General features: G+C 39.4%; 1 protein-coding gene across 1 annotated transcript in view; it reads left to right on the forward strand.

The window, feature by feature from the left end:
- ITSN1 (intersectin 1) overlaps positions 1-20,371 on the forward strand; it is a 327,970-nt gene that overhangs the window by 251,429 nt on the left and 56,170 nt on the right. The window contains exons 29-30 of the mRNA XM_069074954.1: positions 13,238-13,359; positions 18,541-18,647. Of these exons, the coding sequence (XP_068931055.1) occupies positions 13,238-13,359; positions 18,541-18,647 (229 nt within the window). The remainder of the gene's footprint in view (positions 1-13,237; positions 13,360-18,540; positions 18,648-20,371) is intronic.

Raw genomic sequence — 20,371 nt, forward strand, 5'->3', positions numbered from 1 at the left:
CACACACACACACACACACACACACACACACACACACACACACACACCCATTCAGAGCCCAATACCACTAGACTTTGGAAACTCTCTAGTCTAGCTAACATGCTTGCATTATTGAGGGACTCTGAAGCTCTCAGCCTGCAAATCTGTCCCTTTAATTTGGACCAAGTCGGGGGAAAGCTTGCTGCTATTTTTAGAATCTGAACTGGCACCTACTCTAGAAAATCCCCAGTGGGAGTATAATTTTACCAGTCTTCAAAGAGTTCATAGCCAGGGAAGAACATCAGTGTAACCTAATCATAGCCATGTGAAGGACTTCACCTATTCAATTTTTTTTCAGAGTTCTCTGAAAAAGACCCTTTAGAGTCCTCAAGCCTATTCTCTAACTTCAGGACAGGCCCAGATTTGGGTATCCCCTTTGGAAGTAGCCAGTAGTAGTCTGACCAAGGAAGGGATCAGTATCATTGCTGTGCTGCCTCTCCTCCATTTATCACTTTAGATGGGAATATCAGGAGTGGCATATTGACATTGATCTCTATTATCCATGCCGTGTTTCTGTATCATTCTGTTCATTCCTTGTAAGTTTTTCCTGTGTCCCCAGTGCTTACAATATAAAGTCCTGACTCTGGCCTGGCATTCAAAGCCTTCCACAGTCTGTTCTCAACTTACTATTCTAGTCTTAATATTCCTGGACTTTCCCTTTGTACCAGTCAGGCTGTTCTAGTGTCTGTCCCTCAAGCACACATCATAGCTGCCTTCTTGTAGCAGGGAGGAAAGAAGGAAGGAAAGAAAGATAAAAAAAGAAGGAAGGAAAGAAAGAAAGAAAGAAAGGAAGGAAGGAAGGAAGGAAGGAAGGAAGGAAGGAAGGAAGGAAGAAAGGAAGGAAGGAAGGAAGGAAGGGAAGGAAGAAAAAAGGAAGGAGGGAAGGAAGAGAGGGAAGGAAGAAAGAAAGAGGGAAGGAAGAGAGAAAGAAAGAAAGAAGGGAAGGGGAAAACATTTATTGTCTTTTATGTACCAGGTATTTTGCCAAGTACTTTACAGATTTCACCTCATGAAAAGTAGGTGCTATATTTTTACCCCCATTTTATAGTTGAGGAAACTGCAGCAAAAGTTAAGTGACTTGCCCAGGTTCACACGGCTAGTATAAATCTGAGGAGGGATTTGAACTCATGTCTTCCTGACTCCATACTCTAGCCACCGTACCACCTAGCTGCCTCTCCCATTCTTCCTCACTCAATATAATTTAATCTTTTTGCCTCTCCAAATCCTACCCAGCTTAAAGATCTAACTCAGATTCTACTTCCTCCATGAAACCTTCCCACACCAATACCACTGTCTTCTATGCTCACTCTCCCAACCGTTCCCCTCACCCCTTACCCTCACCCCTTCTCTGGCCACTTGGGTGACCACAAGGCAACTGGCTACTCAGGTCCTAGGCATAACCCTGAGGGGCTGAGTTTGGATTATATTATATTAGAGTTCACAATCCTTCCTTCACCCATGTGCTTTCTTCATTGATTTATTTGTTGATCTCAACTAGCCATCCAGCTTTTAGTAAAAGGTGTTAGATGAAGAAGAAAGAAGAGTAGGTACAAAATACACTTCCCAAACTGGGTCCACACTCCCACTAGTGCATATGGAATCCAGGGGAAAGTGGGCACTTGAGTCCTCATGTGGCAAAGGGGAGTGAATCACAATTTTCAGAAGGCTTTTTTCTGGAAGTCCTTTCCTTCTCTTTGTGGGGCAATCGTGAAGTTCCCCTTAGATGCAGTACAATTTTCTCTCTTTTTTTCTTTGTGGGCTCATTGTGGTATTCTTAAGTGTCTTTTTGTCACTGTGTCTAGCTTGTCTCAGACCCTGATGTAGACACTACCAGTTCCAGAGACACTGCTGGGATGCCCTTGGAAAATCCAAAATCTAAGAACCTTTTGAAGTTCATAAGATCATTTTCCAGACAAAGGGGGCAGGGAGAAGAAGAAGACAGATGCTCCCTCTCTTTCCTCCCCAAATGATTCCTTGACTGAAACTGCTCTCTCCAGTCTGGCCCATGACTCAAGTCCAAACCTGTTTGATATTTTATCTAAGGTTCATGGGTCACAATGAAGCTTCTTCAGTCAGTCTCAATACACAGCCCATGTAGATGTCATTTCCTTAAGGATTTTCATACCTAGTTTAATGCCTTTGATTGATTGATTCACTAAAATGTTTTCACCAGAAAAAGGTATCAGTGCTAGAGTTATCTTGTTAGTTACTTGAAGTGGATGGGGTGATTCAATTGAACATCCACCCCCACACCCCTATACCCATATTCCCCTCCACCACATGCCTATAAACAATACTCTTTTTTTCTTTTCTGCTTTTTATTTTGGAGGGGGGAAGGCAGAGCAATTGGGGTTAAGGACTTGCCTGAGGTCACATGACTGGTAAGTGTTAAGTGTCTAAGTCGTATTTGAATTCAGGTCCTCCTGTGGTCTATTCACTGCACCACCTAGCCACCCCCCAAACAATATTCTTACTGTAATCTCTGATTTCATAAAAATTTTATTGTAGTTATTGTCTTATACACACTTGGCACTTAATAAATGCTGCCTTGTGTTAATTTTTCATTTGTTTATTTCTTATTTTCCAATTAGGCACCATCTCTTCAAATTCTTTGTATAGCCTTAATGCTTAGTACATATTCACTTAACTTTAGTACCTTATACATACAAATTTACTTTCTAAATTTTTTAGCTTTTATTTATGGACAAGTGATCAATTTAACCATATTGATAAATTGACATTGATTTTCATAGAGAGATTAGTGCTTTATACTCTGGGAGTTTATATAGAATAATAGTAATTATAAGTAACATCTAATTGAAAGGTTATAAGATTTGTCCAGGGTCACATAATAAAAATATGTCAGAAGGAACACTTGTACTCATGTCTTCCTGGTTCCAGGGCTGGCTCTCTGATCACTGTAGCATTGCCTATTCTCAGCTCTCTAAGAATGTAAGATTCTTAGCAGGTGACAATGTGCATTGTTGGAGGGAGTTTTCTCCTATTTCTTTCATTGGGTTTCATGGCCAAAGAATTAATTTCTAAATGACTAGCTTTTTGTTGGTGAGCTTCTCTCTACTTAGCTAGACTAGTCCTCAGGAAGAAGACACCATCTCTTATTAAGACTGTATATTCAGCTTTCGCATGATAAGAAAACATGCTAGAGTTTATGTTCCACTGGCAGAGCCTTCAAGAACTTAGGGTTACCTTTATGTCATAAGGCATCTGGTTACAAAGCACTATAGTCTGTGTGTGTGTGTGTGTGTGTGTGTGTATGTAACTCCTCTGACTTTCACAAGAACCCTGTGAAAGGTGTAAGTTGTACAGTTAGTATTATCTCTATTTTAAAAAAAATCAATTTTACTTTATTTTCAGTTCCAAATTCTCTCCTTTCCTCTGCCCTGTCCCCACTTTTTGAGAAGGCATGAAAAACAAAGCCCATTATAAATATATATGATTGTGCAAAACAAATTCCTGAAGTAGCCATGCCAAAAAAAAGAGGAAGAAAGGAAGGAAGAAAAAAGGAAGGGAAGGAGGGAAGAGAGGGAGAGAGGGAGGGGGGAAGGAAAGGGAGGGAGAGTGAGAAGAAAGAAAGATGAAGGAAGGAAAGAAGGGAAAATATGCTGTACTTTAAGACCATTATTTCTCTAATTGTAGGTCAATAGCATATTTCATCATAAGTCTTTTGGAGTTGTTATGTTATTGTATTGAATGATCGCCATTTTGAATATAAGGAAATCGATCCCTAGAGAGGTAAAATTTGCAAAATTTTGCAAATTGCAAAGTGCTCAAGGTATTCCAGCTCTGTTGGAACCAGGAATTGAACCCAAATCTTCTGACTCCTTGCCTGATGTTCTTTCCACTATGTCTCACTTAGTTATTTATTGACAGTCTCTGAGGCTGTAAAGGTTCCCCCTCCCCCCAGTTTCCACTGGCGACACCCATTCTAAACCAATATCAATCTCCTATTAGGCTAAGTCATACCTACTATTTCTTCATTCTGTCTTTTCTAGAAGATGAAAGGAAGATTAATCAATTCACAATGACTGAAATCCACTTAAGAATTAAAGAAACAAAGAAAGTTGGAGCTAGAAAGGACCTTAAATACAGTAGTAGTCTGACCCTTTCATTTCATAGATAAGGGATCTAGGGCTGGGGGAGACAAATACATGACTGACTTGTTCAAGGCAAAGAGTGGATAAATGACTGAAACTATAACCCAGGTCTCAACATTCCCACTTCATTCCCTTTTCCTCTTGATGCATTGCCTTTTCCTTCATCCTACTCTTCACTCACAAAAGGGTATCACTTCACTCTTGGTGGACTAGATGGATTTCTTCCCACTGATGCCTCTCTGCCCCAAGCTCTTTCCATGTCCCATTCATCTCATGCAGAATATGACTTTTAGGATGTGAATCCCTACACAGATATCTACTATAAGTCCTCTTTGCATCAATTTTGAATTCCTGCAACTAAATTCATGACTTACCTCTGCCATTTTATCTTCCACTAATTGCCCAACAGGAAACCTTTACTCCATGCCTCTGTTAATTCCTGTACTCTTAGTTTGTGGTACTTCCCAACTGGGAATAGATTTTCCCCATTCTCTGTCTATTCAAATCCTACCCATTTTTTGAGACCCAATGTGTCTCATCTCCTCCATAGAACTAGTACCCATTTTTCTATTCTACTACAATTCTTTCTCAATGAATTCCTACAATGCTCACAATCTCTTGTATTACTTAACATTATTATATAGTCTTGCATTATTTTCAAATTGTTTCATGTGTTAGACTTATCTTCCTAACTAGATTTAAGCTCCCTGAGGACAGGGTCCATGTTTGTATTGGTTTTGCTTTGCTTAGAATTCCTTCCTAACAGTGATGTACATAAAGTAGGTGGAAAATGCCCTGAATTTGAAGACAAAGGAAACATGGGTTTGAATTTCATCTTGGACACTAAAATCATGTGAATCTGAACCTCACTGGACCTCAGTTTCCTCTTTAGTAAAATTAGGATAATAATGCTTTTCTTACATAATGCCTATAATACCTATCGCATATAACAATGTGAGGTGCCCAATAATATCGATCTCACATAATCAAATAAGATAATGTACAGTAAGTGCTATATAAACTTTAAAGGGTCATACAAATATCAGCTATAATCATTATAATTAGCTATAAGTATATTTGATTGATTGAAACACAAATTTCTATGGAAAGTTAACTTAAAAAGAAAAATATTATTAAATAATTAATACTCCTATTCAGCATTTTTTTAATCTTGAATACATGTGTACCTGCTAAGTCCATGTGGTTGCTAAAGCATTCTAAAATACATTAATATACCAAGAATTGTCTTTGAATGAATGAATGAATGAATAAAGCATTAATTGAGCATTTGCTATGTACAAAGTTCTGTGAGACACGTTGGGGATACAAATAGAAAAATAAGATAGTACCCTCCTCAAAGAGCTCGTATTCTAGTGTCATTTGCTGATGGTGGCATTTAACCAAGTTGTCAGAAAGTCCATCAGGTGTGGAGCTCAAATTGTAGTTAAGCCCACTTGGACAGTAGACAGTGTTTAATTTGGTCTGTGCTTTCTAGCAAGGCATTGAGCCATACCAAACTTAATCTGGTATAATTCAAAACTAGCCTTACCTCTTGAGTATTCTACATACTGAGGTGTCTGTAGCACTAGGCACTTGGGGGGGAGGTCACTCACCCAGGAGCCTCAGCTCCTTCTCCTCTTACTCTTCTCCCTTTATACAAAGGACATAAAAGGGTTCTTTTACATGAATTGATTATCAGGGAAGAAAGGAGCATCTGGAAAACCTCACTATCTATAGGGAACCTTTCTTCCATCTAGTCTGATGTTCTAGACTGAACATCCTCCATGACAACAGCAAACACCTTTGATAAATATCTCTCTCTTTTTTATTCTTGCATGACATTAATAACCAGAAAGGATAAAGTGGTTGCATATATCACAGAATTGTGTATGATCTTAACATATGTGGAAATACTTTGTTTGAGGAGAACCTTGAAGGAAGTTTGCCTACTGAGTCAAATGCTTTTTTAATATATGTTGTTTTTATTATTCTTCCTTTATTCTCTAAGAGGACCAATGACATCACAAGAGTGTTGTCTTGACTTGCTCCTTAATTAGATTTAAATGAGGCAAAGCTGCATTACGTCATCAGCCTCACCCTCCTCCAGAGTCGTTGAAGTCCAATGGGAAGACAAAATAAACTGAATGGTAAAGATAAAAGGATCTTGTAATCTGTATAACTTTTAGTCATGTGATTTTGAGATGTAATCATCTGTTGAAAATTATTTACAAAAGCATTCCTATTCCTTTCTTATATTTTCATCAAGAATGCCTTCAAAATGGATCATTCTCATAAAAATTTTCATAGAGATGAAAGAGGATCTGGGTCAATAATTATTATTTTCTCTTGATCAGCTTTTTGGGGAAGATAATCTGTGATTTCTCTCCCTCCCCCTAATTGTTGGGCTTTACACCCTCTTATCTATCTTAAAAATCAATTCCTTGATGCTTTAAATATTGTGGTGCTGCCAATATGGATTTCTTCTATGTGTACTTGGTCTGGTCCAAGTTATTCTTCCCATTGGCATTCTTGAGCACCATTTTCTCCTTCATCCATCTCAGGGGCCTTTAAGGTGTTAGTTCAAATGTGGTGGTTCCACTTTCATAAATGGTAAAAAGTTTATTATAAGAATGATGACAGAGATGTTCCATTTTTTCATTTATTTGTTTTGTCATCTGAAGGGACTTCCAAGGGCATCTAATATAACTCCTTCATTTCACAGATGGGAAAAGTGAAATTGAGTAGCTTCTAAAGGTCACACAGATAGTATCACAGTTGAAATCTGAACCCAAGTCCTCTGACACCAGAGTCGGTCTACTAATACTCCGAGGATAATCTGGTTTAATTAGATCTTTTGCCAAACTTGCTGTATTCTTTTTTTCTCTCTAAAACTCTTATTGTTTTGTGAAGCAATCACAAACCATTGGTAATCATCCTTCACTGTAAAATTTTGCAGTTGAATTAGCTTTCTAACCTGGTTGGTTATTGGTTGGCAGGTGCACATTTGCTGAGGGTAGGAACTGGATTTTTTTCCAGTCTTTCTACTTCAGTGCCTAGCATAGTGATATGCACATAGGTACTAATAAATGTTGGATTTGAGTGGATTGGTAAGCATATCAAATGTTTGCTTGTCAAACCAGTTTAGGCCTTGTAGTGATTTCTTTACACTGTTCAAAATGATGAAGAAAGTGTTGATGGTACATGTCATAAATAGCAAAAAAGCCACATGAAAGATAATTGTAGCTTATGCAGCAAAACAGAGGAAGCAGAGGTCTGGAGAAACTCTATGAGGAATTTGATAAGGCTCTCTCAACCAGATCAGAATACATTTTGGTAGGATTGAGAATTTCAGTGTAAAAAGTGGAGTCAGAGAAGGTAAAATGAAAAGGACCCTGAATTTGTAGTCAGGGTTTTGCATGTCCAAATTAGCTGTGTGACCTTACTATGCCTCAGTTTTCTTATCTATGAAATGAAGGCAGCTAGGTGACGCCATAGTGCACAGAGTGCTGGGCCTGGAGTCAGGAAAACTCATCTTCCTGAGTTCAAATCTAACCTCAGACACTTACTAGTTGTGTGACCCTGGGCAAGTTACTTATACCTGTTTGCCTCATTTTCCTCATTTGTAAAATGAGCTGGAGAAGGAAATGCAAACCACTCCAGTATCTTTGTCAAGAAAACCCCAAAAGGGGTCATGACGAATAAAACATGACTGAAAAGCAACTAAACAAAAATATGAAGAGGTTGGGTTAAATCGGACTAAGGGGCCTTTGAGGTTCCTTCCAATTCTAAGTCTTTGAACCATATCATTTGTCCATCACAGACTCATTACTCTCAGCAAACTTTTGTTCAGACCATTATCTCAGTTTGAAATGCTGCGTCATTTGAGATAACATGTAGAGGTGCTTTGCGAACCTTAAAGTGCTGTATGCATGCTAAGCAGCTGTCTCCCCTCTTCTTCATCTTATCCAATTCCTACTTGTTTCCCAAGGCTCATTTTTGTAAATCACATTTTCCCATGGAGCATATCAAACCCAAGATAAAGAGGAAATAAATTTCTCATTAAGCTTGTTTTTGTAGTTTCCCCTTTTTTTTGTTAAAGGCTACATCAACTTTCTAATCATCTAGGTTTGCAATGTCAGAGCGATCCTTGCCTCTTAACTCTCCTTTATACCCCAGATACAATCTGGGGTATAAATCTGGTTGCTAAGTCCTATTGATTCTACCTCCACAATATCTCTAGCATATGTCTTCTCTCTCTTCAAATAGCCACAAGGGAGGTGAAAACTTGAAAAGATCTAAGTTAAAGACTGACTCTGGAGGAGAAAGTGAGGCTGGTGACTTTGCACAGTCTGCCTCACTGAAATCCAATTCACTTGCAAGTCAGGGCATCATCTCCCTGATGACATGGTCCTCTTTGAGAACGAAGGACAAACCACACATAACCTTATAGCCACTGCCCTGATTCAGACCTTCATCACCTCTCTCACTTGGGTTATCTCTCCTCATCTCTGCCTCTTTGATCCCTTAACTTCTTAAATGTTACCTCCTAAATAAGGCCTTTCTTGGTCCTCCTATTTCCCGAAATTGCTTTGTATTTATCCTGAATACCTTTTATATTTTCTTATCTACTTACATGTTGTTTTCCTTCAGTAGAATGTAAACTCCTTGAGGGCAGGAACTGTTTTGTTTTAGTGTTGTACATGCAGTGGCTAGCACAGTACTTGACACATCATAGGTGCTTAATAAAAGCTTATTAAATGAAAAGAATCTTTTTCAGAACTTGAAACTTAAGTATCAAATTCAAAGTTTGTGTCCCCAAGTCTACAGGAAGCCTTACACAGATCTTTGTGGCCATTCTCATTTTAATTTTAGCACATCACAGTCAGCTTTCAATGAAATAAGCCAATGTAAAAATAAAATACTAAATAAAAGCTTAAAAAAAAAGAAGTCAATGGACCTTAAGGGATGAAAATTCAAAATGACACCTGATGCTTTTGCTCACTTCTTTTTGTAGCTATCCAAGTACCCACCTCCTGCTACTGCCGCCACCTTAAATGGAATTTAAGTGAATTCATCATTTACTAAGTGCCTGCTAAGAGCAATACTGGGGATACTGGGGCTACAAATATGGAAAATATCACGGTCCTTACCCTCAGAAAAAGTTTAATAGGGAAAATGTACACAAGTGGGTAAAATCCAAAAGAGAATGTGATTGGGAGAGACAAAGGACAACAAGAAATTTGAAGAATCAAGGAAGATTTCATAGAGGAGATAATGCTTTCTCTAAACCTAGAGAGGAGAGAAGGTTTCAAATGGTAGAACTCCCTGGGCATATCTGTTCGGGAACATTCACTACAATAACATACATAGAAAATATGATAATATGCCAGGGAAGCTGTGAGTTGGAGGTGGCTTCTGGCCCTGAGGTTCTGCCATATATCAAAAATCATCTGACTAGCTGTGTGACTTTGGGCAAGCCACTTAACCCCAATTGCCCCTCCAGAGAGCAAAAAGAAACAAACAAACAAAAAAATCATCTGATATTTTTCAGGGAATGCTGAGACTCCAAACAAAAACACCCAGGTTAGGTGAAAGCCTGATGAATATTTTGTGGCCATAGTAATCAGTGTGGAAACTTAAAAGTGTGTTTCTGAGACTTCCCTGAGGTGGGTTAAACCTGAGCATGCCAGATATGAAGATGCCAAGACTAATCTGAGACCACCTCCCAAGATTCTTACCTTCCTAAGGAAGATCTGGGATGATCCAGTGGAATCTACAGATGTACATAGTTTAAATATTTTCTAGTGATTGAACTTTGTACCCTTGGTGAGTCCCAAAGGATTAGTCCAGAGCAGGGATGGACAAACTATAGCCCGTGGGCCCAAATCCTTCCTCTTTAGTATAACCCATGATTTTTACATTTTAAATAAAATTTTATTGTATATTAAAATGTTAAAAACAAAAAACAGAGTCAAGATGGTGGAGTAGAAGCAGGACCTCCACGTGGCTCTGGCTCTCACCACCTCTAATCCATGTAAAAGGGGATGCTGAACAAACCTTGGAGCTGCAGAACCCATAAAATGACACAGAGAATCTAACCTTCCGCTGAGGACAGCCCGGCAGGCTGGCAGCGCTCTGGGAGCCAGGCCCAGCTCTACTCCGAGGTTTTAGCCCCAGGGTGGGCCTGACCAGCTGCCAGCTGGAGGGACTCCAGATCACCAGCAGCTGTGGAGTTTCCAGAATTATTAACACACAGATGCTAAGGACAAAGTGAGAGGTCAGTGCAGTGTGGACTTTGGGACCCAGTAGTCGGGGGTGCATTGGCTTTTGCCCCCAGGGTGAGAAGCCACTGAGGGCTGCGGAGCAGCCTCTGCTATGTGGCAGTTTAAGCTCCTGGCCTGCAGAGTGTAGGGGTACCAAGCGACCAGTCTGAGATGTAATTGCTCTTGCTTTAACCTGCTTGGATCTGGATTGCAGTCTAGGGTGGAGGTCCTGGGGTGTGTGACCAGCTTGCCAGAGCATGTGGAGGCTTCAGCAAGGGCACCCAACTAATACCTCCGGCAGCTGAGAAAACCCCAGCATTTGGGACAGGAATCCCCCCTGTTGGGTGACACAGTCCTACTGTGACAAAAAGTCCAGGGGTCAAGTGACTGAGGGGCCACATGACCAGGCAAAGGAGGCAAAACATACAGAAGAATCCAACTTTACACTCCTATTTTGGGGACAAAAAGGAGCAAAGCATGGAACAGGAGGAAGACAGTGAAGTCAGAACTCCTGCACCAAAAGCTTCAGAGGAAAATACGAGCTGGTTACAGGCCATAGAGGACCTTAAGAAGCAGATAAGAGAAGTGGAGGAAAAATTGGGAAGAGAAATAAGAATGATGCAAGAAAATTATGAAATGAGAGTCAACAGCCTGACTAAGGAAAATAATACCTTAAAAAATAGACTCAAATGGCAAAAGAGGCTCAAAAAGGCAGTGAGGAGAAGAATGCCTTAAAAAGCCGAATTTGCCAGATGGAAAAAGAATCTCAAAAGCTCACTGAGGAGAATCATTCCTTCCGAATTAGATAGGGGCAAATGGAAGCTAATGACTTTATGAGAAATCAAGATACTGTTAAACATATCCAAACAAATGAAAGAATAGAAGGCAGTGTGAAATATCTCACTGGAAAAACCACTGACCTGGAAAATAGATCCAGGAGAGATAATTTAAAAATGATTGGACTACCCGAAAGCCATGATCAAAGTAGGAACCTAGAAATCATCCTCCAAGAAATTCTCAAGGAAAACTGCCCTGATGTTTTAGAACCAGAGGGCAAAATAGAGGTTGAAAGAATCCACCGATCACCTCCTGAAAAAAATCCCAAAAAGAAAACTCCTAGGAATATTATAGCCAGGTTCCAGAATTACCAGATCAAGGAGAAAATATTACAAGCAGCCAAGAAGAAACAATTTGAATATTGTGGAAACACAATCTGGATAACTCAGGATCTGGCAGCCTCTACACTGAGGGATTGAAGGGCTTGGAATATGATGTTCCGGAGAGTAAAGGAGCTTGGATTAAAACCAAGAATCACCTACCCAGCAAAACTGAGTATCATGTTTCAGGGGAAAATATGGTCATTCAGTGTAATAGAAGACTTTCAAGCATTCTTGCTGAAAAAAACAGAGTTGAATAGAAAATTTGACATTCAGATACAAGAAGCAAGAGAAGCATGAGAAGGTAAACAGGGAAAAGAAATCATAAGGAACTTATCAAAGTGGAACTATTAACATTCCTACATGGAAAAATGATAATTGTAACTGATGAAACTTTTCTCAGTATGAAAATAATTGAAGGGAATAGAAATATATATATATATATATGTAATATATATATGTCTATATCAGAGGGTATATGGGCATATGAATACATATGTGAATGTGTGTATATATATTTATAGGTGTACATAGATAGAGGGCACAGGACCAAATTAATAGGAAGGGATGATACTTAAAAGGTGAAATTAAGAGGTGAGAGAGGAATATAATGAGAGGAGATGGGGAGAGACAGAATGGGGTAAACTATCTCATATAGAAGAGGCAAGGGAAAATGGTTACAATGGAGGGGAAGAATAGGAAGGCAAAAGGGAATGGGTCAACCTTATTCTCATTGAATTTGGCTTGGGGAGGGAATGACATACACACTAAATTGGGTATCTCACCCTACAGGAGAGTAGGGGGGAAGGGGATAACAGGGGGGATGATGGAAGGGAGGGGAGGCTGGGGGCGAGGGAAGTTGGAAGCACCCACTTTTGAAAAGGGACAGGATCAAAGTAGAGAATAGAACAAGTGGGAGATGGGATAGGAGGGAGGGAAATATCGTCAATCTTTTACAATATATCTACTATGTTAATGTTTTGCATTAGCTACACATGTACAACCTATGCTGAACTGCTTATCTTCCCAGTAAGGGTGGGTGACAAGGGAGGAAGGGAATGAATCTGGAATTCAAGTTTTAAAATCAAATGTTAAAAAAATACATATATATTATATACTATTATTAATACTATTTTACATGTAATTGTGAAATAAGATATACAGGCACTGGAGCATAGAGATCCACCATGCCCTACTGGAAAAGTTGAAGGGGGTATGGGAAAAGATATGGGAGAGAGCAGATTGGAGGAGGGGATATTCTGTGGGACTGCTATTTTGGGACGGTGGGTAGGGGAAAAACGGGGAGAAAATTTGTAACTCAAAATCTGGTCGAAATGAATGACATAAATCATAAGTTAATAAAGCATTTGAAAAATGAAAAACAAAAACAACAATCTTAACTGGGGCCATACCAAAGCAAGGCTTCAGTTGAATTTGGTCTTTGGTTTGCTGATCCTGGTTCAAAGAATTACAAAGTAGTCATTTTTTTGGTGATACCTAACTTTCTTTTCAATGTTTTCATTAAACAGATAATATGGTGAGGGAATAAACTAAAGTAACCAAATTCGGATGTAATAAAGAATGGGGGGTGACCTTTTAGGCAGATGGTCTTTGGCTTTTAAGCATCCCTGAATAAACTGTCCAATGCCATTGTATTTTCCAGGGTGTGCAGATTTACATCTTTTGGATATGTTGACACCAACAGAAAGGAAGCGTCAGGGATATATCCATGAGCTACTTGTTACAGAAGAGAACTATGTCAATGACCTACAGTTAGTCACAGAGGTAAAAATAGCAGTGGGGAGGGCGCCATTTTGGTGTTGCTTCATTGGAAATGTGGTTACATTGTGAAATGGGGATCTCTGACTGAAGAGTTGTTTGGCCAGGCATTTTACTACATGTGAGTTTTTGATGGAATGACAATTGTATAAAGGACACAGGGATTGTCCTAAATGACATGAGACATCCTCTGGGAAAAGTAGGAAGAAAGTATCATCCTTACCTCATAGGTCTATTGCCAAGGATGAAGCAAAATGTTTTCTTACAATAGTTGTATGTCAGGAAGCAGTGTCATGCCCAGAGAACTGGGTGGGAAATTAAAAGATCTGAATTCTTATTTTTTTTAATATAATATTTTATTTTCCCCCCAATTACATGTAAAAACAATTTTAACATTCTTTTTTCAAATTTTGAGTTCCAAATTCTCTTCCTTCCTCCCTCTCCTCCCCACCCCATTGAGAAGGCAAGCAATTTGAAGTAGGTTATACATGTGAAGAGATCTGAATTCTTGAATAAAATCACAGCATGTTAGAGCTGGAAAGAAAATTTGAGATCATCTTAACCAACCCTCTCATTTTGCAGATGAGAAAAACAAAACTTGGGGCAGGTTAGGTAGTACAGTGAATAGAGCACCAGCCCTGGAATCAGGAGGACCTGAGTTCAAATGTGGCCTCAGACACTTGACACGTACTAGCCATGTGACCTTGGGCAAGTCACTTAACTACAATTGCCCTCCCCCTCCAAAAATAAATAAATAAATCAGAAAAACAAACCTTTTCCCCTCTGCCCCTCAAAGTAGATACTATGATAGAAATTTATTTAGAACTATAAGAGAACTATGTAATTTTAGAATTTTGAACTATGATAGGAATTTTTTAAAAATACTTGAATCAATGGATCAGAATACAATAAGAGTATATGAGAGTGTGCATGAAGCTGAAACAAAATATACTGCCTCCTTTGAATGATAGCTTCAGTTCCCAGTTTGTGTCAAATACTTCTCCCTAATGCCAATATGCCCTACACCAGGAGTGGGGAACATGTGGCCTACTAGGTCCTTGGGTGCAGCTTTTTGACTGAGTCCAAGTTTTACAGAACAAATCCTTTTATTAAGTGGATTTGTTCTGTTAAGTTTGAATTTGGTGAAAGAACTGCACTTGAGGATCTTAAGGGCCACATGTGACCTTGAGGCCACAGGTTCCCCACTTCTACCCTACACTATCAAGAGTCTATTAGAAAAAACTTAAAAGGCAGCCATCATAGATAACTTCAATTTGACCCACAGATTGCTTTGATATATTAGAAAGTTCTTTGGGAACTCTAGAAATATTGTCCCCTACTTAAGTGAGATGAGATTACATCCAAGGGAGAAGATGAATAGTCAAAGTGGAATTCTCCCTAGGTATTTTTCCTTCTCATCTATTTTATACATATGTGTGTGTATACATACATATATATATATATATTTTTTCTTATCAAATACCTTGGTCAAATGACTTATCTTTCCCTCACTTAAGCTATGTGTTGCCATTCTAAAATAATCCCAAACCAAGGTGGTGTGTTACTACATAATTAACACCTAACACATAGTTTGGGGGGAGGGGAGGGGAAATAATTTGGTATAAAATATCTTTGTGCCAATGACTATAATTAGTATTTTTATAAGTCCAAATCAAATATCTATTAATTTTCCCCTGTGTTCTCTCTAATAGATATTAGAGAACAGAGAGGGACAGTAGTGAACTAATGACTGCTAGACTGGGATTCAGGAGAGACCTGATTTCAACCTAAATCAGCCACTAAATCTGTGTGACTATGTCACAGCCCCTCTGAGTCTCAGTTTCCTTTTCTATAAAATGAGAATAATAATACTTGTACCACCTACCCCACATGCTTGTTGTGAGGAAAGAACTTTGCCAACCTTAAAATACTATAGAAATGTGAGTATCAATGGCACTAGTGATAGTTTCTCCTGATGCCAAATATTTCTAAGTCCTCTACATATCCTTGCATATTAAAACACAGAAATCCTAGACCAATTTTTCAAAGTGACTGGAATTATTTGCCTCCCTGACCCTGTCACTTTCTCCTAGGGTTAAAGTTCTCGGTCCTCCCGGTCCTCCCCTTTGTTATTCCATCCCCAAAGGAGTTTTTGGGAAGTATATCTTCCTGTTCACTCTTCTTTTCCCCCCACCCAGGGTCCTGAATACTGTAGATGATTTCAATGTTAATTCAAGGTCTTATTTGACCACTAATACACCTTTAGGCAAATCAGTTCACCTTTCTTTTCTTTCCTTTTTTTTTTTTTTTGGAGGGGGGAAGGCAGGGCAATTAGGGTTAAGTGACTTGCCCAAATTCACATGGCTAGTAAGTGTTAGGTGTCTGAGGTCAAATTTGAACCCAGGTCCTCCTCACTCCAGGGCTGGTGCTCTATTCACTATACCACCTACCTGCCCTTCAGTTCACCTTTCTGAGACTCATTTTCCTCATCTGCCAAATACGGGGATTGGTCAAAAGAGTATAAGCTCTTTGAGGACAGAGACTGTAATTTTTTTCTCTTTACCTAGCACAGTGCCTGACACATAGTAGGCAATGAATATTGATTGATTGACTGACTGGATGATCTCTAAGGTTCTCTATAAGTCCAACATTCTGTGTCTGTCTATGAGAATCTGCCACCATGACTCAGGACATTCCCTCCCAAGATACTTCATCCCCCAAATGACACCGATTCATTTATTCTTCTAGGAATTTCCCAAGTGCCAGGAGTGGGAGCTCATTGCAAAGCAGGATGGTCATTAGAGAATGCTCTTTGGTCTTTGCTTTGTGAGAAGCAGACTCTCAAACTTTACTAGCTACAGAGTGATATCAGGTTCAGGAAGGAATGTTTCATGTTATCTGAACAATATGGTGCTAGATTAACCGCAAGTAAGATCTGCGAATTCTACATGTGGAATTCCTGTCTCTTCAAGATAGGAAGTTGTGGGTTAGTTGACGTTGGGCTCAAAGAGGGTAGTGCTGGAGGGTGTAGCATACTCATAGAGTGGTAACCCTCCCTTTTTTAATGCAAGCGGGCATATTTGGAATTGTTTTCATAGGAGATAGGTCTTAAGTTCGATTTTATTTCATACATTCACTTATCTATATTCATGTATTAAATGTGAGAGCAACTTTCTGAGGGAGACTATGGCATCTTGGATTTTGAAGATCCTCCAAATAGCAGTTTCAAGTTACATTCAAATAAGGGGCTGCTAGGTGGCACAGTGAATAGAGCACCGGCCCTGGAGTCAGGAGGACCTGGGTTCAGATCCAGCCTCAGACACCTAACACAAAAAAATAGTTGTGTGACCTTGGGCAAGTCACTTAACCCCAATTGCCCTCCAAAAAGCAAAAAAAAAAAGTTACATTCAAATAGCAATAACTATTGAATATAAGCAGAGGGCCAGATCTGTTGACATCCTTGCTGGATCTTTGAATGAGTTAGCTCAATCTATGAAATAAAAATAGCACAATGCAGAGGAAAGAGTGCTGAATTTGGAGTCATAAGTCCTGTCAAATCCTGGCTCTGTTACTTACTACCTGTGCATCCTCTGGCAAGTAAGTTAACCTTTTTCAGCCCTAGTGTCCTCACTTGTAAAATGAATGGGTTAGACCCAGAGCACTTCCTTCCAGCTTCAGGTTGTGACTCTATTCTCTAAAAGAGATGTTTTACTTCCTGGTGCCCTAGCCTCTAGCGGAGCATAAATCATCAGTTGTAGGCATGGTTAGAATGTATAGTGGGTAAAAGATGAAATGACTTAGGAAATCAAATATCCAAGCTTCTAAGCATATTAATTTATTTAAGCAATTTGTGCCAACTGCATAACAAATCAGGACCAGGCCTTCTCAGCTTTGGCACTGGACCCTGACTACAGGGGGAGCCAGATTTTTTTGTATCAAAAACAATTAATCAAATAAGACCAATTAATTAAAAGAAAACAATTAAGCAGGACACAAAGTTAGGTAGTCTGATTTCTAATTGGAGGAGATTAGGAGCTTTCTAAATTGGGAGGGAAAGAGTGAATAGGTGCAATTCTCTGAAATTAGAAAAAGAAGTATCCCACTCCCCCCAATATCTATATTCAATCTAAGGAATATGGAAAGCACAACTAATTGACTAGTGCAGGGCCAGTTTTCAGATAAGATATATAGATTGCTTGAGATGTATAATTGTGGGAAAACTTGTATCAATCTTTGGATCAGCCTGGGTTCCTGGTCAGCATAACCTAGGTTTTTAGTTAAGGGTGTCTAAGCAACAGAGAAAGTTGGTCCAGTTTCCCAGCCATACAGGACTAGGTTCAAACAATGCATTAAAGTTTTCTCACATTTCCCACAATTGAAGAGTTTCCTTACAAGACAGATATTGGACTAGGCCTGTAATTGAATAGAAAGGAAACTGAACTAGTTCCAGAATGGAGTCACCAGATGGAGTCAATATGGTGCATTCAGTTCCCTCAGATGAATGATTGATTCCTTCTGGACCATCCTGGGCCAGATCACACCAGCAATGAAGCTTAATTTGTTGTGAATCGGATGACTTTGTGGGAGAAGGTTGCTTGGTGTATGAGTTATACCCTACCTCCCCACTAGAAAATTTTTTTCCCCTATCAGAAGAAAACTGGAGGATAGCTATGTGGTACATTGGCACTGCCTCTGGAGTCAGGAGGACATGAATTCAAATCCAGCCTCAGAAACTTATTAGCTATGTGACCCTAGGCAAGTCACTTAATCTGATTGCCTCCACCATTCCCCATTCCCCCAAAACAGAGCAAACTGGGTAGTCTTGGACATGATGAATGCAAGCAGGGAAAAGTTACTTAAGTCTCCCTTCATTTTTGTAGTCCACAGTTTTCCAGTGGACAAATTTTCTAATCATAAACTAAGGCATTGCTGCTAACGCTGATCTGGAATTAAGGATAGCCCATACTTTAAAAAATCAAATTAACAGTCACTTACAAAAATGATATTGTTTTCCACCTGACCAAAGGGCCCTTTATTAGATAGCCTCTTCAGGACTGTGAGGGCTTTAAGCTTCTATGCCTCTAAGTTAGTACTGGAAATAATAGTCTTGGTTGCTCTAAACCAGCTCCCCTCACCCCACAAGCTAACCATTTGCTTACTGAATTGCTTCATTTTCTGCATCTGTAGATCTTTCAGAAACCGCTGATGGAGTCTGAGCTGCTGACAGAAAAAGAGGTGGCTATGATTTTTGTTAACTGGAAGGAGCTGATAATGTGTAATATCAAACTGCTGAAGTAAGCCTCTTTTCTCTAATTACCTACAATGCTTTGCTTTCTTAGTGTTTCAGACTAGTGATTTTGTGTGTGGGGAGGGGGAGGTTCTTTGTTTCATTTAACCATGCTCTCTGTTTTTCTATTTTACTCACACAAATACTCACAATCATAGTCCATGACCCTTTTTTTCAGTCCTTTCTAGAAATGTCTCTACCCCCCGCCCCATTCTCATTGCTGACAATAACATATCAAAGAAATATCTGTTCTTATTTTCAAGTGTGGTTCTAAGATTTCCAGAAACATCTTATTTTTTCCTTCTCAAATACCATTTGAGGGGAGTAGAAAGCCCAGTTGAGAGTTACACTCCCCACAGTAGTTACACTCCGAGACATGCACATGCTGGCCAAGAATATTTGAGAAAAATTCTTGGCTCATTTAGCTGAAGATTCTTGGAGCTATTCATTTTACTCAAATATCAGCTTTCTTAAGGAAATATACTTCAGCATAAGCACTCATGGAGTTGCTGGCCAAGAAGTGTTTCTGTTTCAATCCTCAAAGGCAGCACAGTGCAGGGGAAAGAGGATTGATCTAGGAGAAAGGACACCATGTTTGAGACCCAACTCTGTTGCAAACTAAAGTCAGAAGAGACTTGGGTTGGAATTCTCATCTGGCTGCTTATTAACTCTGGAGCCTGTTTGAACAAGTCCCTGAATTAACCTGAGAACTAGTTTTCTTTTAAAAAAAAAAAATAATGTTAATACTACGTACCTTACAAAGTTGTTGTGGAATGGTATTTTGTAAATTGTAGAGCACAATCTAGTATGTCCCAAAAGTCTGAGTGCAGTTGTAAGTTTAGTAGCTGCTTACAGCTGCACTCAGACTTTTGGGATACCTTATATAAACATTATTATTATTGGCATTTCATAATTGCTTTCTGACCCTCTATTTTCTCATCTGTAAGGTGAGGAGATTTAATGGTTTCCCAAGTCTGTTCCAGCCCTAAAATTCTGATTTCTGTGTATAACAGAACTCCAGCAAAACATTAGCCTGTTATTATATGAATTCATACAGAACATAGATCAGATTGTGGTCCTTCAGACTGCAAACTCTCATACGACAAAAGCCTGATATAACATAGTCTGTAACTGAAGATAGGTGTTCATCCTACCTCCTCATCCCAGTGTTAAATGGGGCTTCTATTGTGATGTGTAGCAGTCCTTTCCCAAATTCAGCCTCTCTGTTTTCTGTATCTACCATCTCGTGTGTGTGTGTGTGTGTGTGTGTGTGTGTGTGTGTGTGTATGTGTATTTGTTTGAGGGATAGAGGGAGGGCATGAATAAATTCCAAGGTTTATTAATCCATCCAGAGTGTGAAAATCACTTAATAGTAATCGAATTTGGGTTCAGAAGTAATTATCTCCATTGCCATTCTACTGTCCTCCCTCTGCAGTTGCAACAGTGTAGGATGGCTTCAATACCACCTCAATGCAGTGAGGTGCAGTGGAGATTTTGGAGTTAGAGCATGTGGGTTTAAGTCTCATTTCTGCCTATCTACTATGTAAACTTTAGCAAGCTGAATTCAAGTTGGTATTGTCCATCTTCTCTCTCAAAGCTGTAAACCAGAAGCCCCCAAAACCCAGAGTGCCTGAAGAGGCTCAAAGCGGGTCCCAAGACTTAATAGTTCTTCTCTGTCTCCTCTCCTCTTCTTTTTCTTTCTCTCTCTCCCTCTCTCCTCTCTCTCTCTCC

This window comes from Petaurus breviceps, unplaced genomic scaffold, assembly GCF_028583685.1.
Source record: "Petaurus breviceps papuanus isolate PSGF00001 unplaced genomic scaffold, PetGlider_PUasm1.0 90897, whole genome shotgun sequence".
NCBI classification, from domain to species: domain Eukaryota; kingdom Metazoa; phylum Chordata; class Mammalia; order Diprotodontia; family Petauridae; genus Petaurus; species Petaurus breviceps.